Raw genomic sequence first — 23,711 nt, forward strand, 5'->3', positions numbered from 1 at the left:
CCCTACTTAGATGACTGGTAAATATCTAGCAGAACTTGGCAAGAAACAAATCTGTCCACTGTGTATATGCTCCACACCCTTCTATTACTAGGGTTCTTAGTCAACTTGCAGAATTCAAATGTGATTCCAACTCATCAATTGGAAATCATGGGAGAAAATTTGGACACATTAAAGGGAAAAGCTTTTCTTCCTCATTAAAGAATGTATCCCCATAACCCGCGTAGTATTATCTTTGGCCACCTAAGCTTCAGTACCGGCCAGGGTTTTCATGGAGATGTTAGACTACATGGTAACCACAGTTTATGCGACACCCTCCGTGACGGATTTAGACTTTTGCCACCTCAAGGCACTGTTGGTGCCATTGGCCCCATCCTCCCAAATATGGACAGACAACAGAAAATCTAAGGTACAACACCACAGTTTTCTCTGACAGCTCTGGCAAAAAAATAAAATTCTGAAGCATATTGGTAATCATTTCCATCTATTATATTACGTTATAGTAGTTGCTAATCAATTCAAATTTAGGAAAAATAGCAGCACAGAAACACTTTTGCTGTCTATTTTCGATACAATTTAGAGGGAATTTGATGGAGGTCAGGGTTATCTTTTGGTCCTTTTTGACGTAACAGCAGTCTTCGATACAGTAGATCATAAGATCTTGAAATGTTGGTTAGAAGAGTTGGGAATAGCTGGAAGTGTTTTAAGGTGGTTTGACTCTTATTTAAGCAATAGACAACAGCAAATTTGCATTAGAGATGTGTTAGAGTGAAGGGCATCCTGCAGGGGTTGGCATTGTCCACAATGCTTTTCAACATTTATTTAGTCCTTTTGTGCAAATTACTTGCAGGGCTAGGTCTCAACTTTTTTTTATATACATAGATGATATCCAATTCTTTTTTCCAATCAAAAATTCTGTAGTTTCCACTTTGGAATATTTGAGGATTTTACCATGATGCCATTAACAAATGGATGCAATACAATTGTTTATCCTTTAATGTAACTGAAATTGTCTTATCACGTACTAAAGAGAGACCTGATAATTTCAGCCTGAACTTCAGTGGTTAAACAATTGGTATCTTAGTAGTTATCCACCTAGGGATCTTGCTTGATGTAGCCTATCAATAAGAGCCCAAATTGTGTATATTGAAACATCTAAAACCACTTCTGCCTAAAGAATGTTTTAGATCAGTCCTGCAATCTCTGATTTTTTTCAGCCTCTGATTATTGTAATTCCATATTGCTAGGTTTACCTCCTCCACAATTCGACCACTGCAATTGTTACAGAATGCAGTAGCCCGGTTAATTGGGAAGAAAAAATGACCACATAACTCAAATTTTGGCCTTATTATACTGGTTACCAATAGCAACATGAATAAAATGTAAATGTTGATAATTCCAAAATTGATTCATAATACTAAAGTTCCATGGCTTGGTGCTGTTCTTCGGATTTACATATCCTCAAAAGCCCTTCAGTTGCAGATTAAGGGATTCTTGTAATTTCCAACCCTAAAGCAAGCACATATAGGGGAGGTGAGGGAACATGCCTTTTCAATGGCAGGACTGGCCCTCTGGAATTCTATGCCAAAACTCGTATGGTTAATATCTAATTGTAAAATCTTCAAAAAGTCCTTAAGACATGGCTTTTTAGAATGGAGTTTGTGAATTTGCAGAATAAATAGTTGAGAAGTGTTAATTTTGCAGGTCAATGTCTGTTATGTCATGTAAGATGTTTTGAAATTGTGAATGTTTTCATTGTAAACCGCTATGATCTTCTTTTTTTTTTTTTTTTTGTAGTATGCGGTATAGAAACATTATAAATAAAATAAAATGGAGGGGGTCACGTGATGTGATAAGCTGGGAAGGACGTGCCTTTTCTAGCTGCGGGTGCCACCCCCCCTGCAATCGCGTGTAATCTGGGCTTTCCTACCTATTAAAGTTGGCTTTCTTCGACTACACTGGCTCACCTTATATTGATAGACAAATGTATGAAGAAATTGACGCAGATTATGCCCCTTAAAGCTGGGAGAAAGGAACAAGAAAAACTGAGGGGGTTAGCTGACAAGATGACCAATGAGACTAACAAACAGATCAGTGCTTCCCACAATAATGAAGTGATTGCAGAGCTCGTGGCAGCTTTGGATTCTAGACTTAATACTATTTCAGAGCAAATCACAGAATTAAATACAAAACTCTCTGAATTTAGTCCACGGCTAGAAATGTTGGAGGGGAGAGTTTCAGTACCGGAGGATGTCTCCCTAGCCCATACCAATAAATTAGTCTTCCTTGAGAAAACGATAGCAAGACAGGAGAGGCTGGAGGACCTTGAAAACCAGTCTCGCCAAATCAATATCAGATTTTTGGGTTTACCTGAGTGTGTTGAAGAACATGACTTAGCAGCCTTCTTAGAACCATGGCTGCTTGAAGTCCTGAACCTTACAACCATTCAGGGAGATCAAGCGACAGGACTGAAAGACCTCGCAACGTGATTTCTCGTTTCCTGAATTGGTCCCAAAAGCAACAGATTATGCAAGCATATCACAAGCAGAGAGAAATCTCTTAACAGGACAGCTCGCTGACTTTTTCAGGATTATTCCTTGGGGGTTTCTCAACTAAGGAAAGAATTTAACCCCATCTGTGCCATTCTTGTCAAGAAACAGATGAAGTTTGTTCTGCAATACCCTGCAAGGCTTCGCATCTGGTCGGACAGCAAAGCTTCTCTTTTTGATGAAGTTGCATCGGCCAAAGCATTTGTTAAGCTGCCCTGAGTATGGCAGCACTGGAAATTGGTGTTTCCTTCCGTGTTTTCTGACATGGTTGAGTTCCTTGTTTTTGAAAATTTTCTTCTCCTGCATTGTGACTGTTTCAAAGTTTTGCAACTTTGAAGATTCAAAACATGCCACCAGCTTGAAAATGGCACAAGGACTTTGGCGGTATCGGGTTTCCTTTCAAAGCACCCTGAGTAACATTTATGTTTTGTCTGATGGTATGCCTCCTGTCTTGTCTCACCTCCCTTCCAGCCTGCTTTGTGAGTTTGCCGGGAGCAGGAGGCCACACCAGCTACAGCGGAGGCGCAGAGAAGGGAGCCTCGTTTTTGACTCGGAGCTACTAGATTAGTGATTTGTCAGTGGCGGCTCTGGGAGGACCTTGCTAAGTGTGGGTTTCCCTGTTCCTCATTTTATTTTCACTCAGCCTGGCAGTGGCCACAATTGACCCCAAGGCATCTAGAAGAGAGCTCGGACATGGCTTCCTGTGAGTAGGGGCCAGAGACAGTGTTTCCCAGGGGCATGCCAGAGTCATCCCTGGGCCGGAAGCCTGAAATATGGCCTCTCATAAAGCGAGCCAGACTGTGGTGCACACAGTTCTTTGCTTTTCTTTCTTTTTTTTTCCTGCTAGGTTATAAAGGGATTCGGGGGAGAAGGAAAAAAAAATACAGGAGAGGGAGAGAGAGGAGAGAGATGGGGAGCAAATATGTTGAAAGCTTGGAAAGGCAAAACATATATCGAAAAGATCAGAAACAACAAGGGGAATATAGTTTTCAAAGCTAAGGATATCTGTGAAGTTTTTAAACAGTTCTGTGAAAGAGGTCCCACTGTTCCCTCCTTCCCCCCCCCCCCCCCCCCCGCCATCCTATATTCAGATGATCGGGGGCAGTAAGGAAGAGGAACTATTTTTTTCAACAGCTCCACATTCCCTCTCAGCCCCCATGCTGGAGATTTTGAATAAGCCAATCCAATTGTCTGAGAGAACTCAGGTCATCAGAGCTAGCAAGTCCTGTAGGGCTCCAGGGCCAGATGGTTTTTCCTGTGATTATTATTACATTTTATGCCATTATATAGCAGGCCCTATGGGTGATTTCTTTCTGGGGGCGTTATGGGAGGGCCAGTTCCCACCAAACTTTAATAAAGCATACTTTAAGGTGTGGCCAAGGCAGGGAAGGATCCTTCTTCTCCAGCTTCATATAGGCCGATCTCTTTATTAAATTGTGACCTGAAAATTTGTTCTAAGATATTAGTTGATCGACTACGTCTGGTCATCCCATCTCTAGTTTCCCCTCATCAAGTGGGGTTTGTGAAGGGCAAGGCAGCATGTTCCCATATAGTGAAACTGACTCTAGCTATGTCTCTCTGAAAGGCTAACAAGATTTCCACTGTAGCGATAGGCTTTGATTCAGAAAAAGCCTTTGATAGAGTCTCTTGGCCCTATATGTTTTGTGTTCTGAACAGGTATGGGATAGAGGGAGATTTTGCTATGTATGTTGCCCTCCTATATTATTCTCCAGTTTCCAACATTCTAGCTAATGGCCATAAGTCGGGTAATTTCCGTATTTCTAGAGGAGTGCAGAAGGGTTGCCCTCTCTCTCCCCTCTATATATTCTTTCAATTGACCCCCTGCTGAGGAAAATTGACAGGGACGAAAAAATCAGTAGTTTGGAGAAGACTGGGTAGGTGTTTAAAATTGTGGCCTTTGCTGCTGCTGATCTAGTATTCCTTACGGAGCCCCAGAAGTCATTGGGGAAAATTCTAAGACAGTTGGATTTCGGAGTCTTCACGGGCTTAAAAAGTGATCAAGACACATCTGAGATTTTGGATGTCGTGGGCTCCCTTATGGACGGTTGGATTGGCGATTTTCCATTACGGTGGGTGGAGGGGGAAATTAAATACTTGTGGATAAAGATTTCTTCAGATGTCAGTAAGCTTTGATGTTAATATAAAACCACTTATGTGCAATATGGAAAGCTCCCTTCAAAAGTGGTGGTCTCTCTCGCTTTCCCTAATTAAAAAAATTCACCTTCTAAAAATGAAAAGTCCCTAAATTGTTGTATGTCCTTCAAATGTTGCCCATTTGGCTGAGCAGAGCCAATTTAGCAGAAATTAATAAGAAAATTAGACATCTTCTGTGGCCTGGGAAAAGGGCAGGTATTTCCCTGGATTTTCTAATGAGTGATTCCAGTAGAGGGAGCCTTATTTGCCCCAATCTGAGATTATACAATTTAGCATGTATGTTACATCTCCATGACTAGATGTTTCAGTCTTATAATTATTCTCCATACGAACTGATACAAGGGTGGCTAGTCCTTTCTCTCTGAACTCTGATTTAAATTCCAGAGAAAGAGGTCCCAGGAGATCTCAGGGTTCACCTTCTTGTTTCTTCTTGTCGAAATGCTGAGGTCTTTTTATGTAAGTATTTAAGGAGAGAGGGGAATATTTTTCCTTTCATTTCTGTTCAGGCAAATCTGCAGTTCCCCTTGGTTGGAAGGATCAGGTCTTTAGTAGATGGCATTCTAAGGGTCTGGCACAAGCTTGACATTTCTTTGTAGGGGATACTCAGACTATTCACTGTTTTCAAGATTTTCAACCCAAGTATGAGTTATCGCATAAGGAGTTTTATGTGTTGCAGGTGAGGCACTTTCTCAGTAATCTCTTTCAAAAAAAAATCCTGAGTTCAATAAACTAGGGTTGCTGGAAGAGATAATGGTTGAAAATAAGGAGAAACTGTCCTGTGCCAGAATTAATCAAGCACTGTTGAGGGTGCAACCTGGTGATCACCTGGCCCAGATTCTCCAAAAATGGAATAGATGGTCTATCCTGGCACTTTCGTTGCAGGAACTATGAAGATGTTTTAATAAAATACCTAGACTATCTGAAAATGTGGTTCTTTGCAAAACTCGGTTCAAATTTATTTCTCAAATATATATTTCCTAACAAAGAGCTTACCATACCTCACTGTGTACGACTCCTATTTGTCAGAAGTGTGTTTTGAAATTAGGAGATGATTTTCATGGGTTTTGGCAATGTCCCAATATATAGGTATTTTGACTTAAGATTCAGAATTTTATTGAATCTATTTGGAAGTACAGGCTTCCTAGCAACCCCAAGTTTTGGCTTTTTGGCATCTATTAGAATGACTCAGTTGTTTTGGGGTCTGATAAGCAGCTCTTTTTAGATAAAGTCTCAGTGGTTGGGGTAAAAAAGCCATATTGTGTTCTTGGCTGTGTTGCTATAGCCTGAATTTAGCCCAGTGAAAGTCCAGGATAAACAAACTTCTCGTTTTTGAGTATTCATCTGTGAAACACACTTCTGAGCTGAGATGGAAAGCTATGCTCCAAATTTGGCATGAAGCTCTTGGTGATTACAAGGATATTCTGTACTGGTGTATGGTTGATTGAGTGGTCCCATTGTTTCTGCTCCAGCCAGTTCCCAATTAGATGATGATTTCCTTGAGGTTCATATATACCTTTCAAATCTAGCTGAAATTTTTCACAATTTGTTGTCAGCATAGCTGGCCTAATAGTCATCTGCTCATGAGTTATCTGCTACCCCATTATATGTCTTCTACAATATTGTATTATGCTGCTATTTCTTCTGTCGATTTATTTTATTCTTTATTATATTACAATTTAATCTGTCATGCTAATTTAGTATGATACGTTTTTCCAGGGTAAATGCAGAATGCCCGTTACCCTGCTAGTTGGATTCGAGTTCCCATTATTTATTTATTTAGACATTTTATATACCGTTGTTCCAGTTATAGATCTCAACAGTTTACAAGATGACATTCATAGTTATACATTAAACAGATAAACATAGACAAAACAAAATGATTGTTTATGATGTTGGAGTGCATATGTAGGTATTAATTTCCATCTATCTAGAGACTTGTTTCTGGAGCAAATAATTACGATCAGAACATAAGGCAAGGACTGTTGGTAATCACAGATAAGGTAGTTTTCACTTCTTAGTCTGTGGATTGTTTGAGAATAATGCATTCTCTCATTTGAATTATTCTTCATGCTGCGGGTATCATTTGTCTTTGTCTTTTATTTGGTCTGTATATTCTGAGGTTTGTTAAAATATATGCGTTAATGACTAGCCATGTTTTTTTATTCACTTTTAAATTTCTTTGTCTGGTAGCACACACAGAGTTTCCAGTAGACAGTTCCAGAGCTTTGGACCTGCTATGGAGAATACTCTCTCTTATTTGTGTCAAATGTTTGTTCCGTATAGTGGGAATATTCAGGAGACCTTTATTTTGGGTTCTTAGTGTTCATTTAGGGTTGTAGGGCTGTAGTGTTATTCCTAGCAGTCCGGTGTTTTTGGAATGAATGTTGTTGAATATTATTGTTATTACTTTATAGTAGATTCTGGATTGTACATTAAAGTTGGGAGAGGGGTGACATTTTGAACAGTTTGACACACTGTTTCTCCGCATGGGATTTCTGTCATTAAAGTTTCTATCTTTATTTCTTTATAATGTATGTGTTCTACGTGGAGAACCATTACTTTTATGTTCCATTTTTTGCTTATCTCTGTTTGCAAAACTTCAGGAAAAAGGTGTTTAGAAAATGTAAAATGTGCTCAGTTGTCTATTGTAGTTTTGTCTAGTTAAGTCCTTAATTTTATTTTTTCTTTGTGTCTTAATTATTCATTTTAAAATTATGAATGTTTAAATATTGTGAGCCCCCTTAAGGGACACTTATGAGTGAGGGTTATAAATGTTGTTAATAAAATACATAAGTGAAGTAATTTTTCAACTTTGCTTATCTATATAATAATTTTTTTGAGTGAAGAAAAGAGATCACAAGCATCAGTAGAGAGAAGCGATAAGGGGAAGGAAAATGAATGTGGGAGGAGAGGGATGGGAGATGGGGGAAGATCGAGGAAGGGGGAAAGCTCAGTAATCTAGGTTGGGACAAGAGGAAGGGAGAAAAGGATTGGATTTCAGAATCTGGGGAGAAAAAAAGGAAGATTCAAGGGAGTGAAGATCTGAATTACATTGGGGTAGGGAGGAGGCAGGTGTCCCTACTGTGCTCTGGTCTTGCTCCTTGTCATATCCTCTCTCTAATCTCTCATTCAATGTAGCATCCAAGCAGCGGGCACCAGTTCCTTTTCTCGCACGCACACAAATGCTGTCCCCTTCTCTCACATACAGATATCCCAAGCCTCTCTCCTCACCCCCACCCAGCTCCTTCTGACCTGCCCAAAATGATCCCCCTTGTCCAGGATCAGCCCCTCCCATCCTATTCCCTGCACACTGCTAGGAAGGGATGGGCTTGATCAGGAAGCAGAGGGCTGTTTTCTGTTTGAGATTCAGCAAAGCTCAAAGATAGTAAATCTTTAGCCAACCTGCTGCCCCCACATTTTTTCGCCACCCTGGGCAAAGGTCTGGTGATCCTATTGAAAAATCCAGGTCTGCACACCCTTTGTGAGGCTTACACATAAGACACTCAATGGCATTTGAAATTTCAGTTGAATGAAGATTCACAATCAATGTCTTGCAAGATAGGTCTTTCCAGACATCTTATTTCATTCACATTTAGGTAGTGGACCCAACCTTCAAATCTCTTCATCGTCAACCTTTTCATACTCAGCAGGTACTGACCATAGATGCTTCCATTCAAGGATGGGAATGCGTATCTCAGTACTGCGTGCTTTCAGGGGTCTTGAATCATGCACGAGCGGAGACTTCACATATATCTTCTGGAACTAAGAGCAATATTCAAGGCTCATGAAGTCCTCTAGCCATGGCTGAAAGTAGCGGTATTTCAAATCCAAAAAGACAATCAGGTAGCAATGTACTACAAATACAAAAGAACACGATGTTCATGGCTTTGCAAGGAAACATGAAAAATGTGGAATTAGGTGATCTCATGACAAATTTCTCAAAACTCAATTTCCCGGGCAAAAGCAATGTCTTAGTGGATACTTTGAGTCATAACATATAGCTGTTAGCTGCCTATATTAATTTTTGTGGACTCTATTAGATTTATGATTTTAAATAAATATGGATCTTTCATAAACAGTCTTTCAAACACTGACCTTGAGTTGATGCAAAGCTTGAATCCAGAGGAAGTTTAAAGAATTTTTTAATAACACATTCTTTCAAACACACTTTGTTTTTGAGGTAGATAAACGGAGTAATTCCAACACTTAGTTAATTAACAAGCACAGCTGAAGCAAGACAACAATCAGGATTCAAAGCAGGTTCATAGAAGCAAGTCTAATATCATTACAAACTTAGAATGAATCTCCCAAAACTACAGATGCTTTTTAAAACAGTAAATACAGAGACAGGCTGAGATGCTGCATTTGCGGTTGCTGTCAAGTTGCCAAGGCAACCCCAACGCTTCCTCTCAGTGCAGTTATACAAACAGAGATTGACGTACCTTTAAAACATTCGAGTTATCTCGAGCCCCCAGCTCACGAGGACCCTCGAGCGCTCCAACAGAACTCCCAGCACTCGCCCCACTCCCCGAGACGCTCTCTCCCTTAAAGTAACCTCCACAAACCCCCTGCCCTGCGCGCATGTGCGATTCAACGTTAGGCACGCGAACGTGCACGTGCCCAAGACGTCTAATAGCACCATCGCGCAACCTCAAAGATTCTCTGACCAACCCCCCAAGCGCCGTGCAGCCCGGCAAAAACGGTAACGGCGACCCCACATCAGTTCTGCAAAAATAGCCTGATGAATGGTTATTGCATCCTGAAACAGCACGCTTCCTTCACTTGTGGAGAATTTCACAAATAGATGTCTTTGTAGCCCTATTCTACTGCAAACTCCCTCTCTGTTGGAACATAGCCAGCATGGATTTACCGAAGGGAAGTCTTCCCTCACAAATCTGCTACATTTTTGAAGATGTTAATAAATGTGTATAAAAGTGAACTGATAGATGTGTATTTGGATTTTCAGAAGGTGCTTGACAAAGTTCCTCATGAGAGGCTTCTAATAAAACTAAAAAGTCATGGGATAGGAGGCGATGTCCTTTCATGGATTACAAATTGGTTAAAACAGGAAACGGGAAATTGAGTTTTCTCAGTAGAAAAAAAGTTTTCTCAGTAGAAAAAAAGTAAACAGTGGAGTGCCTCATGGATTTATACTTGGACTGGTGCTTTTTAATATATTTATAAATGATCTGGAAAGGGATACAATGAGTGAGGTGATCAAATTTGCAGATGATATAAAATTATTCAGAATAGTTAAATCACATGCTGATTATGATAAATTGCAGGACATTGCGAGACAGGAAGATGGGGCATCCAAATGGCAGATGAAATTTAATGTGGACAAGTGCAAGGTGATGCACATAGGGAAAAATAACCCATGCTATAGTTACATAGTTGGGTTCCATATTAGTAGTTACCACCCAGGCAAAAGATCAGGGCATCATAGCGGATAATACACTGAAATCGTTGGCTCAGTGTGCTGCAGCAAACATAATGCTAGGAATTATTAGGAAGGGAATTGTGAATAAAACAGAGAATGTCATAATGTCTCTGTATCGTTCCATGGTGAAGACTGCACCTTGAGAACTGTGTGCAATTCTGGTCGCCGCATCTCAAAAAAGATATAGGAGCAGTGGAGAAGATACAGAGAAGTGCAACCAAAATGATAAAGGGGATGGAACTGCTCCCCTGTGAGGAAAGGCTAAAGAGATTTGGGCTGTTCAGCTTGGAGAAGAGACTGCTGAGGGGGAATATGATACAGGTTTATAAAATCATGAGAGGACTAGAACAGATAAATGTGAATCTGTTATTTATTCTTTCAGATAATAGGAGGACTAGGGGGCACTTCATGAAGTTAGCAAGTAGCACATTTAAAACATCTGAGAACATGTTTGCACTTTGTGCCCAATTAAGCTCTCAAATTCATTGCCAGAGGATGTGGTTATGGCAGTTAGTGAAGCTGGATTTGGATAAGTTCCTGGAGAAGTCCATAAACCGCTATTAATCAAGTTGACTGCTATTACTGGCATTAGTAACATGGGATCTGTTTAATGTTTGGATACTTGCCAGGTACTTGGAAATAGGATAATGGGCTTAATGGACCCTCAGTCTGACCCAGTATGGCAACTTCTTATGTTCTTATTGCTCTGACAGGCCAGTGCCCAACCACCTAATATCAGATATACTTTCCTTTTCATTGAATCAAGGACTGATGTATACTTTTCCACCAGTATCACTCATATTCAGAGCAATCTCCAAGTTAAGAAACGATAAAAGAGATATGTTACTACTGTAATAGTGCCTTTTTGGCCATGTCAGATATAGTTTCCATGGCTTCATTGCCTAGTGGTTGCTCTATCAGTATGCCTAAAGATATTCCCAAACCTTCTATTTCAATACAATGAAACACTGCTTTAGCCCAACCTTTAGTCTCTAGTAGAGGTGTGCAGCCCTCAAAATTCATATGTTTGCTTGTTTTTAGGGGGCGGTTTCAAGTTTTACTTTAATGGTTATATTAAACTTCTTTATTGTTTGAGTGCTGAATAATTTTTGTGTATTGTTATCCAATATGAACATGTTATTTGCAATGTGGCAGGCTAGAAGTCCTTGTAAATAAAATAAATATTTCAGTTCAAATTGTTTGTACAACAAAATGGTGCCAGTCGGCCCTGAAACCAGCACCAGTTTAATGTCAGTATGGCCCTGGCCATAGAGACTGGCTGGTGCCATTGTAAAGTGATATATGAGAGACAAGAGACATTCTTCACTGGCATGTGGAAGGGATACCCAACTCCATATAGCTTTTAGTTGTCAGATTTATTCAGGACTTGCTTCAAGTGAAGTCTTCTATCAGGCCTCATATGTCATGATTACTCAATGTGGTACTAACCTAGTTCTTATGCATTAAAGTACCTGACTTTGGGGGGGGGGGGGCAGTTTTGGAGGTGAGAGGAGTTGCTGGGCCGCCCTGTTTCCCTGCTGGGGCTGATAGCCTCTTACCAGCGTTGATTGACCGGACGGCTGAATCTGGTTGATCTGATTGGCACCTTCTGGAGATGCAGCGGGTGACATCACCAGGAAGTGACTGCCAGTTTTTAAATCTCCCGGCAGTGTGGCACAACTTCAGGGAGTTTTGTAGATGCATTGATTCTTTCTAAATGGGGAAGAAAAGGAAAGCCAAAATCACAACTTCTCCTACTTTACAAGATCTTTGAGGCCCTATGGACAATCACATAACAAGTGTGATTGAGATGCCTATTGAGGACAGTGAGGGTGCTTCTTTTTCAGCTTGAGTCCTGGCAAAGGTCCTTCTTCTCCTCCACAACCACCAATTATTCCATCAATTGATGTCACTAAGGTAAATGACTTAACGACTGTTGGTGGTGTTGAACCTGAATTGTTCACTAGACATTTTCAGACAGAAAATTTACCCTCAAATCAGCCCTTCTTATTAATAATAGTGATCATCTGTGGAAATAGGCTTCAACAGTTTGCTGAAGACCCTATTAATGTCACGCTTATTGATTTATGGAGGATGATATCTAAACTGGACTCTGTCTCACAAGTGAATTCATTTTTGTCTTCCCTAGTTAACACCAATGAGCAGATTAGGAAAACTTCTGGATTAGAAACTGCTGTTGGGTCATTATCCTCTAAGGTTCAGTTATTACAGAATTCTGAACTTATGCATATTAAGGATAATTTGGTTCTACATAATGAAATTGATAATATTGAAAATGTGTTCTAAAAATCTATGCTTGGTTAATTTTCTTAAAACTAGGTTATCACCTTATGAAATGTTTAAGAAATTTTTAAAAGAAATATTGTCATGACGCTGACAATATTCCTAAGATTTCTAAAAAAAATTTTTATTTTCCTAAACAAGTGGTTGAAAAAGATAAGATTCAGAGTGATAATATAGATGAATCCTCTAGTTTAGGAGTATCTACTTTTCTAGAGGAATCAACAAATGTGATGATAATAGAACAACAGTTTTTGTTCCTTTTTTTATTAGAGCAAGATAAAGATCAGGTGTTCAAAAATATCTTTAGGAATAAAGATGCTTTATATTGTTGCCAAAAAATTCAAATATTTCCTGACGTCTCCAGATCCACCCAGGCTCATCGGAGGCATTTCTTGTCTCTGAAGAGTAAAATCTTGGCTATTGGTGTCACCTTTTTCCTGAAATGTTCTTGTTGTATTACTTTTCAGGGGGAAAATGAATATTTTCTGACCCATTACATTTGGAGAGATTTTTACTAGATGAGATCAGTATAAATGAGAATCCAGTTCAGATAATTGAGAATAAAGACCAGTAAACATTTTTAATTTAACTCCTCTCTCCTATTGTTATTGCTATTTGGATAATATGCATATGTCAATGGAATTGTACTATGTGTAATTATGCATATATCTTTCCTGACTCCCCCAATGATTATGGGTTAAGTATGCAGATTATGTATTTTCCTTGTATATTATTTATTTTTTTTCTTTAAACTGCAATACTGCTTTCCTTTTTTTTTTGTAATGTTTATAACATTTAAAAATTAAATAAAGGGGGGGGGGGGGAAGTATTTTTTGTGGCAGTCACTTCAGCCTACATTTAGTGAGCTCCAGGCTTTAATTGCTTAGCCACCTGATACTATTAAACATTTTATAAAGTGCTACAATTTGTATACAGCATTATACAGACACACAGAAGAGAGTCTCTGCTCCACGGCACTGATAATCCAGTCAAAGACATGGAGGACAAACATGTTGAGGACAGGCTACATTAATGGATCTGGTGTGTCTGACTTTTAAAGTCCGGATACAGTCAGAGGGGTAGGGTAGTATTTGCTTCTGAGGTTTCATCATAATAAGGATTCTATGCAAATATAATTTTCTGTCAAGAGCTGTCAGATTTCATCCAGTCATTCTACTTACATTTTTCTCGTACCTCAAGGTTTTCTACTTTTTATGATTGTATGAAGATGAACAAACTCTACATAGTTTAGACTGCAAAGAACAATTGCCTATTACCTGAAGCATACCAAAGCCATAGGAAGTCCATCCAATTTTTTTGTTCCTTTTCACCCAAGTGGGGTTAGATTTTGTTATAACCAAAACATGCTGTCTGGTTGGATAGTAGATTGCATCTCTCTTTGTTATGCCTAGGCAGGCCTAAATCTGGAAGGTAATATCGAGGATCATAATGTGAGAACCATAGCATCATCAGTAGCCCATTTCAGACTGCCTTCCATTGAGGATATTTGTAAAGTTACAATATAAAGTTCAATCTTCACATTCTCACTGTTCTCTGAATGATAATTCCCAGAATCCATCCTTAAAATCCTCTTTGAGGGACAGAGACCAGCTTCATCCTCTCTCGACTCATTTTTGTTTTGGGTTGCCTTCCAAAAATATAAAAAAGGTTGTTTGCCCATTGGTGCTGTTTGTTTTTCTTTTTTCCTTTTTTTTGTTGAGTGGCAATCCTTATTTAGGGATGCCACTTGTGTGGATTCTTACCAGTTTGTCCTCATAGCAATGTTGCTTACCTCTAGCAGTGGTTCTCTAAGGACATAAACACAGTTATCTATCCTCCCCCCTCCCCCCCGAGAATTAATATGTTAAAGCTATTTCATAAGAACAAATGGGCCCATGTGATGGAAACCAGACATGACTCCCCATGCATGTCATGAAAAACATTCTAAGCTTTTCCTCAGTTTTCCAGAAGCAGCTTCAATTTAGCTGCCATCCGTGACGTTATCCTACTGTTTACTGAGAACACATTACAGGTAACCAGCTTTGCTTTATGTTGGTCGAAACTGTTGAAAATACCTATTAAGAAAATATTGCTGTATATTAGATCATGTGTTTGTCCATATGGAATCAATGGTATTAAAGGCGGAGTCACAATTAAGGTTAGAACATACAAGAAACAGAACTGACAGGAAATATGTAATAACCCTTCCTTCTACCTCCTTTCCTCGGTCTCTACCCCCAAATTCTGTTGTAAGTTGTGTTTCAAGATTAGTACACATCCCTTAGATATCTGTACAGTCTGTGGTTTATAGAAAACAGACTGTGATATCTATAAGCTTCTCTTTAAGAGCAGGAGTCCTTACTGGAGTTCTCTATCTGGCCACAACATGAGGCCCACAGGATCTGCCCTGCCTGAAAGCCATAGTTCCCTACATTTCATGGAACACTATCAACTTACAACTCAATACAAAATGACAGTTGCTGACTCAGTCTGTTCAGCATAAGCATAAATCATTTGGATACAGTTCTGTATCACTCTCCCTTCACATTCTTTCTTTTTCTCTTTTTCTCTGTTTCGGTCAGGTGTTTCCAAGAGCTTGGAGCCCGTGACAGGCCAACTGAGCACTACTATAGCAGCCAAGCTCACTGCTGTGGAGGGTACCCTGAAGGAGAATGTAACCAAGTTAGTGAAATCAAAGGTAAAAACAATAAATTACACAGTGCGAGAAGTGATAGGGGTACAGCAAATCAATCGTTATGAGAAGTGATGGGGTTTGGATAGGGTCCCAGTAGAGCATTTCTAAAGAAAGTTTGGTTCTTACCTGCTAATTTTCTTTCCTCGAGTCGCACAGACCAGTCCAGACAATTGGGCTTTTCTCCCCTACCAGCAGGTAGTCAGAAAACAAAAGCTTTACTATACTGTTGGTACTTAAGCTGATGTGCTACATACAGTTGCTCAGTCTAACGTAACCAAACCTAAAAATTCCCTTACCATCAAGTAGGGGAAAATAAACATTTCCTAGTGTGTAAATAGATGGCCTCAAGACCGGTGGGTTATGCTCCTCTGCCAGCAGATGGAGACGGAGCAAGCTGACGTCACAGTATGTGTGTGTGTATATATATATATATATGTGTGTGTGTGTGTGTATGCATTCCTGCAGTGACCCCAGCTTGCCAGTATTCTCCATCTCCAGCAGATGGTTAACGTGCATCTCCCTATGGGGATAGCTTTGAGCTTTTTGGAAGGAGAAATTTGACTTAGGAAAAGAAAGCCCTGCATTCCTGTGTTGATTCCAAAAGGTCGCTCCCTCAGTTGAGAATTCCAGTAGCTGGGTTTCAATGGTGTAGACTTTGCTTCTTTTCAGCTGAATGAGCAGCAGGTGCAGGAGGCTGAGCATGGTGGTGACGGCAGATGCCCTTTCCCCCTGCAGCTGGAGACAGTCTCTGTACTCAGCTGGTAAGCGCTGAACTCGGGTAAGGTTTAAAAAAAAAAAAAAAAAAAAAGCAAGCATTTTACCTTCAGATATAGAGACAGATGGGTTTTTAGAACTTCCTCTGGTCTCCATGCTTGGCGCACCATCCCAATGTGCGTTCCCGTTTCTATTGGGGATGGGGAACCTGGGCAGCCTGGTGGGTTGAGCAGCCCCGGTGGGCTAGGCCCTGCAGTTAAGCTTTTTGCTTGCATGCCGCATGGTAGGCCATGGCGGCGTTTTCGCATGCTCTGCTGCTCCTACAGGCCATTGGTGTGTACAGTGCATTAGCTCTGTGCACGCGTAGTGTGCTCTGTTTTGGACGTGCCTTTTGCAAGCACAACTTTTGAATTGTTTTCAACAATAGATTGGCGCACAAGTTGTGTATGTGCCTTAAGAACAGAACTTCTCCAGCGCTTAATTTTTGTGCGCATAACTTTTTTAGCGCGAGCCATTCAAATGGATATTTACCTCCATGATGGCACTGGTAAACAAGAAGCCTAAGCACCTTTCTCACAGGACAAGAGGATGGTAGTCCTCACAAATGGGTGACATCGAGGATGGAGCCCTGTACGGAAAACTTTTCTGTCAAAGTTTCAACAAGCTTTGACTGACACTGGCACACTGGGTGCAGTGAGCATGCCCAGCCTGCAATTATCCCTGTGAGCCACAGGTGTCTCCCTCAGTCTTCTTTTTTCCGCTCTGCAGTCAGCATAGCGGTTGGAGCTCTGTGAGGATTTTTTAACTAATTACCTCATGGAAACACTTAACTTTCACTTCAAAAAACACTTTTCCCTGCACAGGTCTCCCTCCGCGTACGTTTTTACGACGCTCGGTGAGTACTAATTCTTATTTTTCGGTCGGTTCCTGTCACTATCTTAAGGCTGTTAACTGACTGAAGCCTTCCCTTCCCCCATTTTTCAGTTAGCTTTAAACAGCTTGCGAGTATCTCTGTGACACTCTGCTTGCTTATGCTAGTGGGGTAGGGATTTTTTCCTTAACTTAGGACCTCTGTAGCTTCAAGTCCTTCGTTCCCTGGTACCCTCACGCAGTCGATACCCTATCGCTACAACCGGGACCCGCCTAAACCGCCCTGGGCTTTTATATGTCATCAGCGCCCCTCCCCCCACGGTGCCCTGATGCCTTTATCCATGTTTTTTGCTTTTCAGTGCTACCAGGCTTTTTCCTCCTACGCACTGTTTTTTTCCTTGGGCTTCCTCGGTGCCGTCCCTACCCGGATGCATGCCATTGACGCACACGCTGTTAGTCACTGCCATGCATACTCGGGTCGCCGCCACCGCTGCCCGAGACACTTTTTAACGATCCCAGGGTCACTTCATCGATGCCACCCCCCCTTTTGGGGATGCCATCGATGCCCCATCCTCCCCACCGATGTCCAGCCCTTTCCATCGGGGGGCATCGGTGCCACATCGATTCGTCGGTGGGCATCGATGCCGGATGGTCCCCATCGGTGGACATCGATGCCGGATGGTCCCCATCGGTGGACATCGGTGCCGGATGGTCCCCATCGATGGACATCGGTGCCGGATGGCTTGTCCGTCGATGGCATCGGTGCCGGGTCCTTTTGCATCGATGGACACCGATGCCCAGGTGTTTCATCCATGGGCATCTATGTTAGAATGCATCCATCGAGGGCAGTCGATGCCAGGCTGCTCCCATCGGTGAAATTCGATGCCCAGGTGGATCCCATCGGTGGATATCCATGCCGGCTCGATTCCGTGGATGGGCGTTGATGCCAATGCCAGCCTTATGGCTGGCATCGATGCCCATGCCGATTCCAGGACTGGCGTTGATGCCGGGATGGAATTCATCGACTGGGAGATCCATGCCATCGATTCCATACGTGTCCATATCGATGCCACCGACACACGTGTCTGGGGCACCGATGCCATGTACACTTGGAAATCTGAGTCTGTCCAAATCGATACCGTCAACGTCTGTGGCCCTATAGTTGATGCCCGTGGCCATGCCACAAACGGCATAAATGCCCGCCTCCATGCATCGATGCCCTCGACACCTCCGTTTTCCTTCGGTGTCCTTGACGCCCTATTGATTCGACTTCGACTCAGTCGATGCCGGTATCTTTTTCAATAACGGCAATGTTTTTCGATTATTCGATTCCACATCGTTTCAAAGATACCTATGCCACTGCTGTCAGTGCCCGTCACTGTCATCATTCTCCTGGCCAGTCATCGACGATTTTTCATACCCATTTTGATGATATCCTCGAAGCCCCTTAGGTTGCCTTCAATATCGTCAATACCGACATAGCACCGCCACATAATACCCTCGCCTCCTCACATTGCTCCACGCTTTGGGTTCTTTTTTAAGCCCCGTATTAGCTTAAGACACTCCATTGTGTCAGGAGCAGAGCAGGCGTGCTGACAGTTCGTCATCGATCGCCTTCCAGGACGACGAGGGCTTCCATCTCGGCGCTGGGGAAAGACCGGGCCGAGCACCGTGGCACCCATCATCGCCGACATCGTGATCGTCCGCCGCTGACGCCATCCAGCACATCGGTGCCATCCTTCTCCAGGCTGGACAACGCTCGGGCAGAGCGACATCACCACTGCCATCAGCACTGTTCCTACAGTTTTGGCAGTCCTTGGTGATCCAGAACTTCCGGATCCAGGTCCGACAGCTTCTGCATTGGCGTCACGACACATCGAGCCGCTGTGACGAGGGAGGGAACATGAGTTCCGTTAGGGCTCCTCTGTTCCTGGCGTGCCCCACCGTCAAGTGGTGTGGGACTATGGCCATCTGTTACACTTAGCAGTCTAAACGCCACTCACGCCTGGCCTGTCTCCTCTGTACCTGTGCCACCATACCGGGTTTCAGAGCGAGATGGACGTTTACGTCCCCGGCCTTACCCTCGAGGACTCCGGAGACCGTCGGGGTCAACAATCTTCACCGGCTCGTCTTGCGGCGATCCACGTCGGATGGTAAGTACCCGCTTCGGCGGCATTCCCATAGAGTTGTGTTCTCCCATTCGGACCGTGGTTCGAAAAGTTCTGGGTCATGTGCCTTTTAGAACTGTATTAGTGTCACATATCACTATGTTAGCTATGTTAGCCACAATATCAGGAGAACCCCTCTATCTTCTTGGGATTGCAGCAGGGCTTCTTCTCTTGTCAGTAACAAGTCCCTGTGCCGACCAATGCTCTGACTCTTGGTTCCCTCCCAACCAAGGTCCAGCTGCATTGGCTGATCTGCTAAACATGAGATTCAGCAACCATTGCCCCATGTACAAGTCCACCTTGAGGCCTGGCCACAGGTCTCAGTGTCTCCTTGTACAGCATACAGAAATGCGGGTACCACTTACCGCTCACACACCTGCAGGAGCCTACATGATATCCTCCATTGGGACACCTCTTGGTCTCCCATCTGGTCAGATATCAGAGCGGCCACCCCACCTTGTACCAAAGTCCCGGTACACTCCCCCAGGCGCTACGAAGTGCAGAGGGGAGAAGGGAGGGGGGTTGGGGAGTTTTAATTGCACTATTCTTTCTTTTAACAGAAAATAGTTACTCTCCGCACATCCTGGACCTAAGAAAATCCAACTTTCTTTAGACGTCACAGGTACAATGGTATCTTTGGTTACCATCACTCCATACTGCAGTAAGTACATTATTTTAATGTTTCTATGTGCTTTATGGTGAGTCAACATTACAACCCCAAGCTCTGCCGCTGGCACCAGCTTCGGTAAGTGAACTGTCTCTTGCATCACTGTTGGTGAATGCTGTTTTCTCTGCGGAGTGTAACATCATTCACTTTCCTTTCAGTACATGCAAAGAGCTCTCACTTTTTTCAGGACTCACTATACATTTACTAACTGGGATTACTGTCACTGCCATAAATCCCTTCTGTAACACTTCTGGACACCACAGTCTTAAGACCCTCTTGTCCAGCATGCGCACAGACATTCTGATACATTGTTATATGTCCCTGCGCATATTTTCCATAACCTCAACCTTTCAACTTTTCATGGTTGGGCTATGGGGTTTCTTCCCACTATGCATTTTTTCTCATAATTCAAAACTGCTATGGGTTATATTCAGTGACATTCTATACTCAATGGACCTAAGTGGTTTCATTGCTTTCGTCCCTGATTCTTATCCCAGTTCGAACTAGGACCTAGTCTCCTTCGACTCATGCTCGCAATTCCTTAGGGTTATAAAGTTTCTCCTGAAAGCTGTCAACCCATTATGCATCTATTGCACTCCAGCATAGTTTCTCATAAACTTCCTGGACGTTGCACCCATGAGTTATGCCCTTATGCCTTCCAATACTGCTTTTGCAACAATTCTTTGTGCATACAGACAGACAGCATAGGGACAATGTGCTTTCCAACTCATAAGCACGCACAACCTCTTAGCTGCTCTGCTAGACAGCTGCGCAGCTCTACCCTTGGCCCTTGTTCACTTCATGCGTCTTTGGGCCACATATCTAAGAGATTTAATGAACGCTCTATCTGACCTTCTCCACGTAGGTTCTATCCTCTCGAATGGTCTCAATTACATGTGTACAGGGCAAATCTTTTAACGCTGAGTTTAACTAAACTTTCCTCTGCGTCTGCATCATTCCATACGATGCACAGGTTCTGCTCCCTACACATGTTTCCTATGCGTTCCCTTAGATGCCTTTTCTTCCATCAAAGGCCTCTTCAATATATCTCTTCTGCTGCCTCTCGTAGCCAGCATTCTTCTAATGTTGAACTGGGATGGGGTTCAGTATTCTTTTCCCCACTCCCTGACTGAGATCAGTATGCTTCCCATACTTCTCAATCCATCATATCAGTAACCTTTTATTCCCTCACCAGTCAGTCCCAAATCATAGACTTACTGATGTTCTTAGGTTCTGGTAGCGTCACAAAACCTTCTAAACATAAATCTTGCCGTTTAATATGGCAGGCTTTACCTCCTGACGCTAAAAAAAAAAAAAAAAAAAAAAAAAGAGGTATTACCCCTTTTACTTTTCCACCATTTTTTCTTACTCCCTCGGATTCTGTTCTCCAGACATCCTCCACATAGATACACCTTTCTCTTAGGAGGTGTATCGTTTTGGGAGTTGGGTTCCCGTTTTCGGTAATCCTCTCTGAGTCGGCTTACCATGGATTATCCACTGATCAAGCCGCCTCTATTTCTCTAATCACGGAATGAACATATATATTCTCCTTATAAGTCTCATACATTCTACGTTTGAGCCTTTCCATTCCTCTCTTCCACAGTTTGGCAAGGGAACTTCTTTCCCTCTTAATGTCATTCCTGCCAGCAGGGTCCGTGAGTTATGCACTCTTTCCATACTCACCTGACTCCGTTCCTCTGCCACTGAGTAGTTCTACGCATTCAACTTTCTATCCTTTTCAGGTAGATGTTGTATCTTCTTTCCTCAGGAAATACTCTATTAATTTTTCCTAACCTCTCTCTCTCGCCCTAGGGAGAGACTGGGTTTTCCACATTCCTGGACAGTAATGCTGCGCTTACATTCTATCTACATTGCACTGCATTCCATGTGAATTCCACTTGACTCTTTCCTTCATGCAAGGGTCAAGCTGCTACTTCCAGTGGCCACACAGACCTAATCCTTCTGATTAAGTGGTCTATATTTCCTTTCCTACCAACAAGCAGACATTTCACTACAACACTGTGGGTATCCACATACTGTTGTGTCCGTCTTAGCCTTAACAGCTTCCCTTTGGTTACTGCTGCTTGTACTTTTTTATCAGGTTGCAGCCTGGAGTCCTCTCCATACCTTCGCAGCCTATTATTGCTTACATTTGACTAGCCGGCATGCTCCATGTTTGGCCAGTCCGCCTACTCTTACTTTTTTCAATTCACTACCCAACATCCTTCCACGAACCCATTATGGTGTTGCGGATGCCCTCCGTTCCCATTTCCACCTCAGTTGTTACGCCTTTGCGCATCTGCGGTGTATCTGGTGCATTCCCGGGCATCCTCAGCTTGGTACTCACCCATTTGTGAGGACTACCATCCTGCTTGTCCTGTGAGAAAGCAAATGTTGCTTACCTGATGTAACAGGTGTTCACAGGACAGCAGGATGTTAGTCCTCACGAAACCCGCCCGCCACCCCGCGGAGTTGGGTCTGTATACTTTTATTTTAGTTTCGCTTGCGCTTTTTAGCTATAAGACGAGACTGAGGGAGACACCTGTGGCTCACAGGGATAATTGCAGGCTGGGCATGCTCACTGCACCCAGTGTGCCAGTGTCAGTCAAAGCTTGTTGAAACTTTGACAGAAAAGTTTTCCGTACAGGGCTCCATCCTCGATGTCACCCATTTGTGAGGACTAACATCCTGCTGTCCTGTGAGAACACCTGTTACATCAGGTAAGCAACATTTGCTTTCTGTTTGTGTGGCCTATCATATTAGGGCTTCTCAGCCTGACCTGCCTTCTAACATGTCAGCACTGTTTGGACGCTCAGGGAGAGTTGTTTTCCTTTGATTTTGCTAAGCCTGGCTCCTCCCATTCTGATGATGGTTTGGTTAACGGCTTTGGCTGGAGGGACACCAGACCTTGGTTCTCCCTTGACTGGCTTTTCTGCATGAGAGAGCAGTTCTGTGGGCCCTGCTCCACTTTCTATACATGCCGGTTCCATTATGGAGTCTTAACTTGGTGCTGGATTTTTTGGCAGGCCCTATATTCTGACCACTGCGTAGCCTTTCCTTGCAGTTGTTGAGCTTGAAGACAGTGTTCTTGGTGGCTATATGCTCTGTGCTTTGAATTTCTGAGCTGCAGGCCTTGTCTTGCTGGGAGTCATTCCTTCAGGTGACTCCAGGGGTGTTACAGCTGCGTACTGTTTCATCCTTCCTGCCCAAAGTGGTCTCAGACTTTCATTTAAATCAGTCCATCTCCTTGCTGTCCCTGGATAAGGTCAGGGATGCAGAGAAATATCGCCTCCTGCACCCCTTGGATGTCAAGAGACTTGTTGTGATGTATCTGAAACTTTCCGTAAGACGGATCGTCTGCTTATCTTCTATGGCGGAAGTAAGCAGGGTGCTTCAGCTTCGAGGGCTACAATAGCTTGCTGGATTAAAGAGGTGGTCACGGCTGTGCATATGGATGCTGAGAAGCTGTTGCCTACTCAGGTTCGGGCTCATTCCACTAGGGCTCAAGCAGTGTCATGGGCAGAGGTTCGATTATTATCTCCTGTCGATATCTGCTGTGCTGTGACATGGTCCTCCTTACACAGTTTTTCCAGGTTTTATCGTCTGGATCTGCAGGCCTGGGAGGACTCAGCCTTTGCACATGTGGTGTTGACTGGGCCACAGGCAACCTCCCATCCTAATCGGGAGTAGCTTTGGTACATCCCACTGGTCTTGAATCCATTTGTGTACACGCTAGGAAATGGAGAAATGAGTCCTCCTGTGGGGCTCTGGATTCCAAAGGATTACTGGTAAGTGTTCATCTAATACCTAGATTCTTTCATGAGTTCAGTGTTCTTATTTGTTGAGTACAGTTACGGTTGCCTGTTTTTAATCAAGTGTTTTGCTAGTCTGTCTACAGTTGCTTTTTGAAGAGAATACTGGCAGGCTGGGTTCACTGCAGGAGTATATATATTGTGATGGCAGCTTGCTCTGTCTCCATCTGCTGGCAGGGGAGCATATCAGGTAAGTAATTTCTCCACTATCTGTAAATATTAAAGATAAACTTGAAACTCCCTCCCATGAGAGGGTGTGAACACACAAAAAAAATACTGTATAAATTAGCAGGTAAGAACCAATTTTTCCTTTCTTATTG

The 23,711-nt window shown here is 42.7% G+C and overlaps 1 protein-coding gene across 2 annotated transcripts in view; it reads left to right on the forward strand.

Annotated features, from left to right (window-relative positions):
- EDC4 (enhancer of mRNA decapping 4) overlaps nt 1-23,711 on the forward strand; it is a 324,468-nt gene that overhangs the window by 239,908 nt on the left and 60,849 nt on the right. For both annotated transcript variants that reach the window (XM_029608825.1, XM_029608824.1), the window contains exon 24: nt 15,048-15,163. In XM_029608825.1, the coding sequence (XP_029464685.1) occupies nt 15,048-15,163 (116 nt within the window). The remainder of the gene's footprint in view (nt 1-15,047; nt 15,164-23,711) is intronic.

The sequence above is a fragment of the Rhinatrema bivittatum genome, chromosome 7 (assembly GCF_901001135.1).
Source record: "Rhinatrema bivittatum chromosome 7, aRhiBiv1.1, whole genome shotgun sequence".
NCBI classification, from domain to species: Eukaryota; Metazoa; Chordata; class Amphibia; order Gymnophiona; family Rhinatrematidae; genus Rhinatrema; species Rhinatrema bivittatum.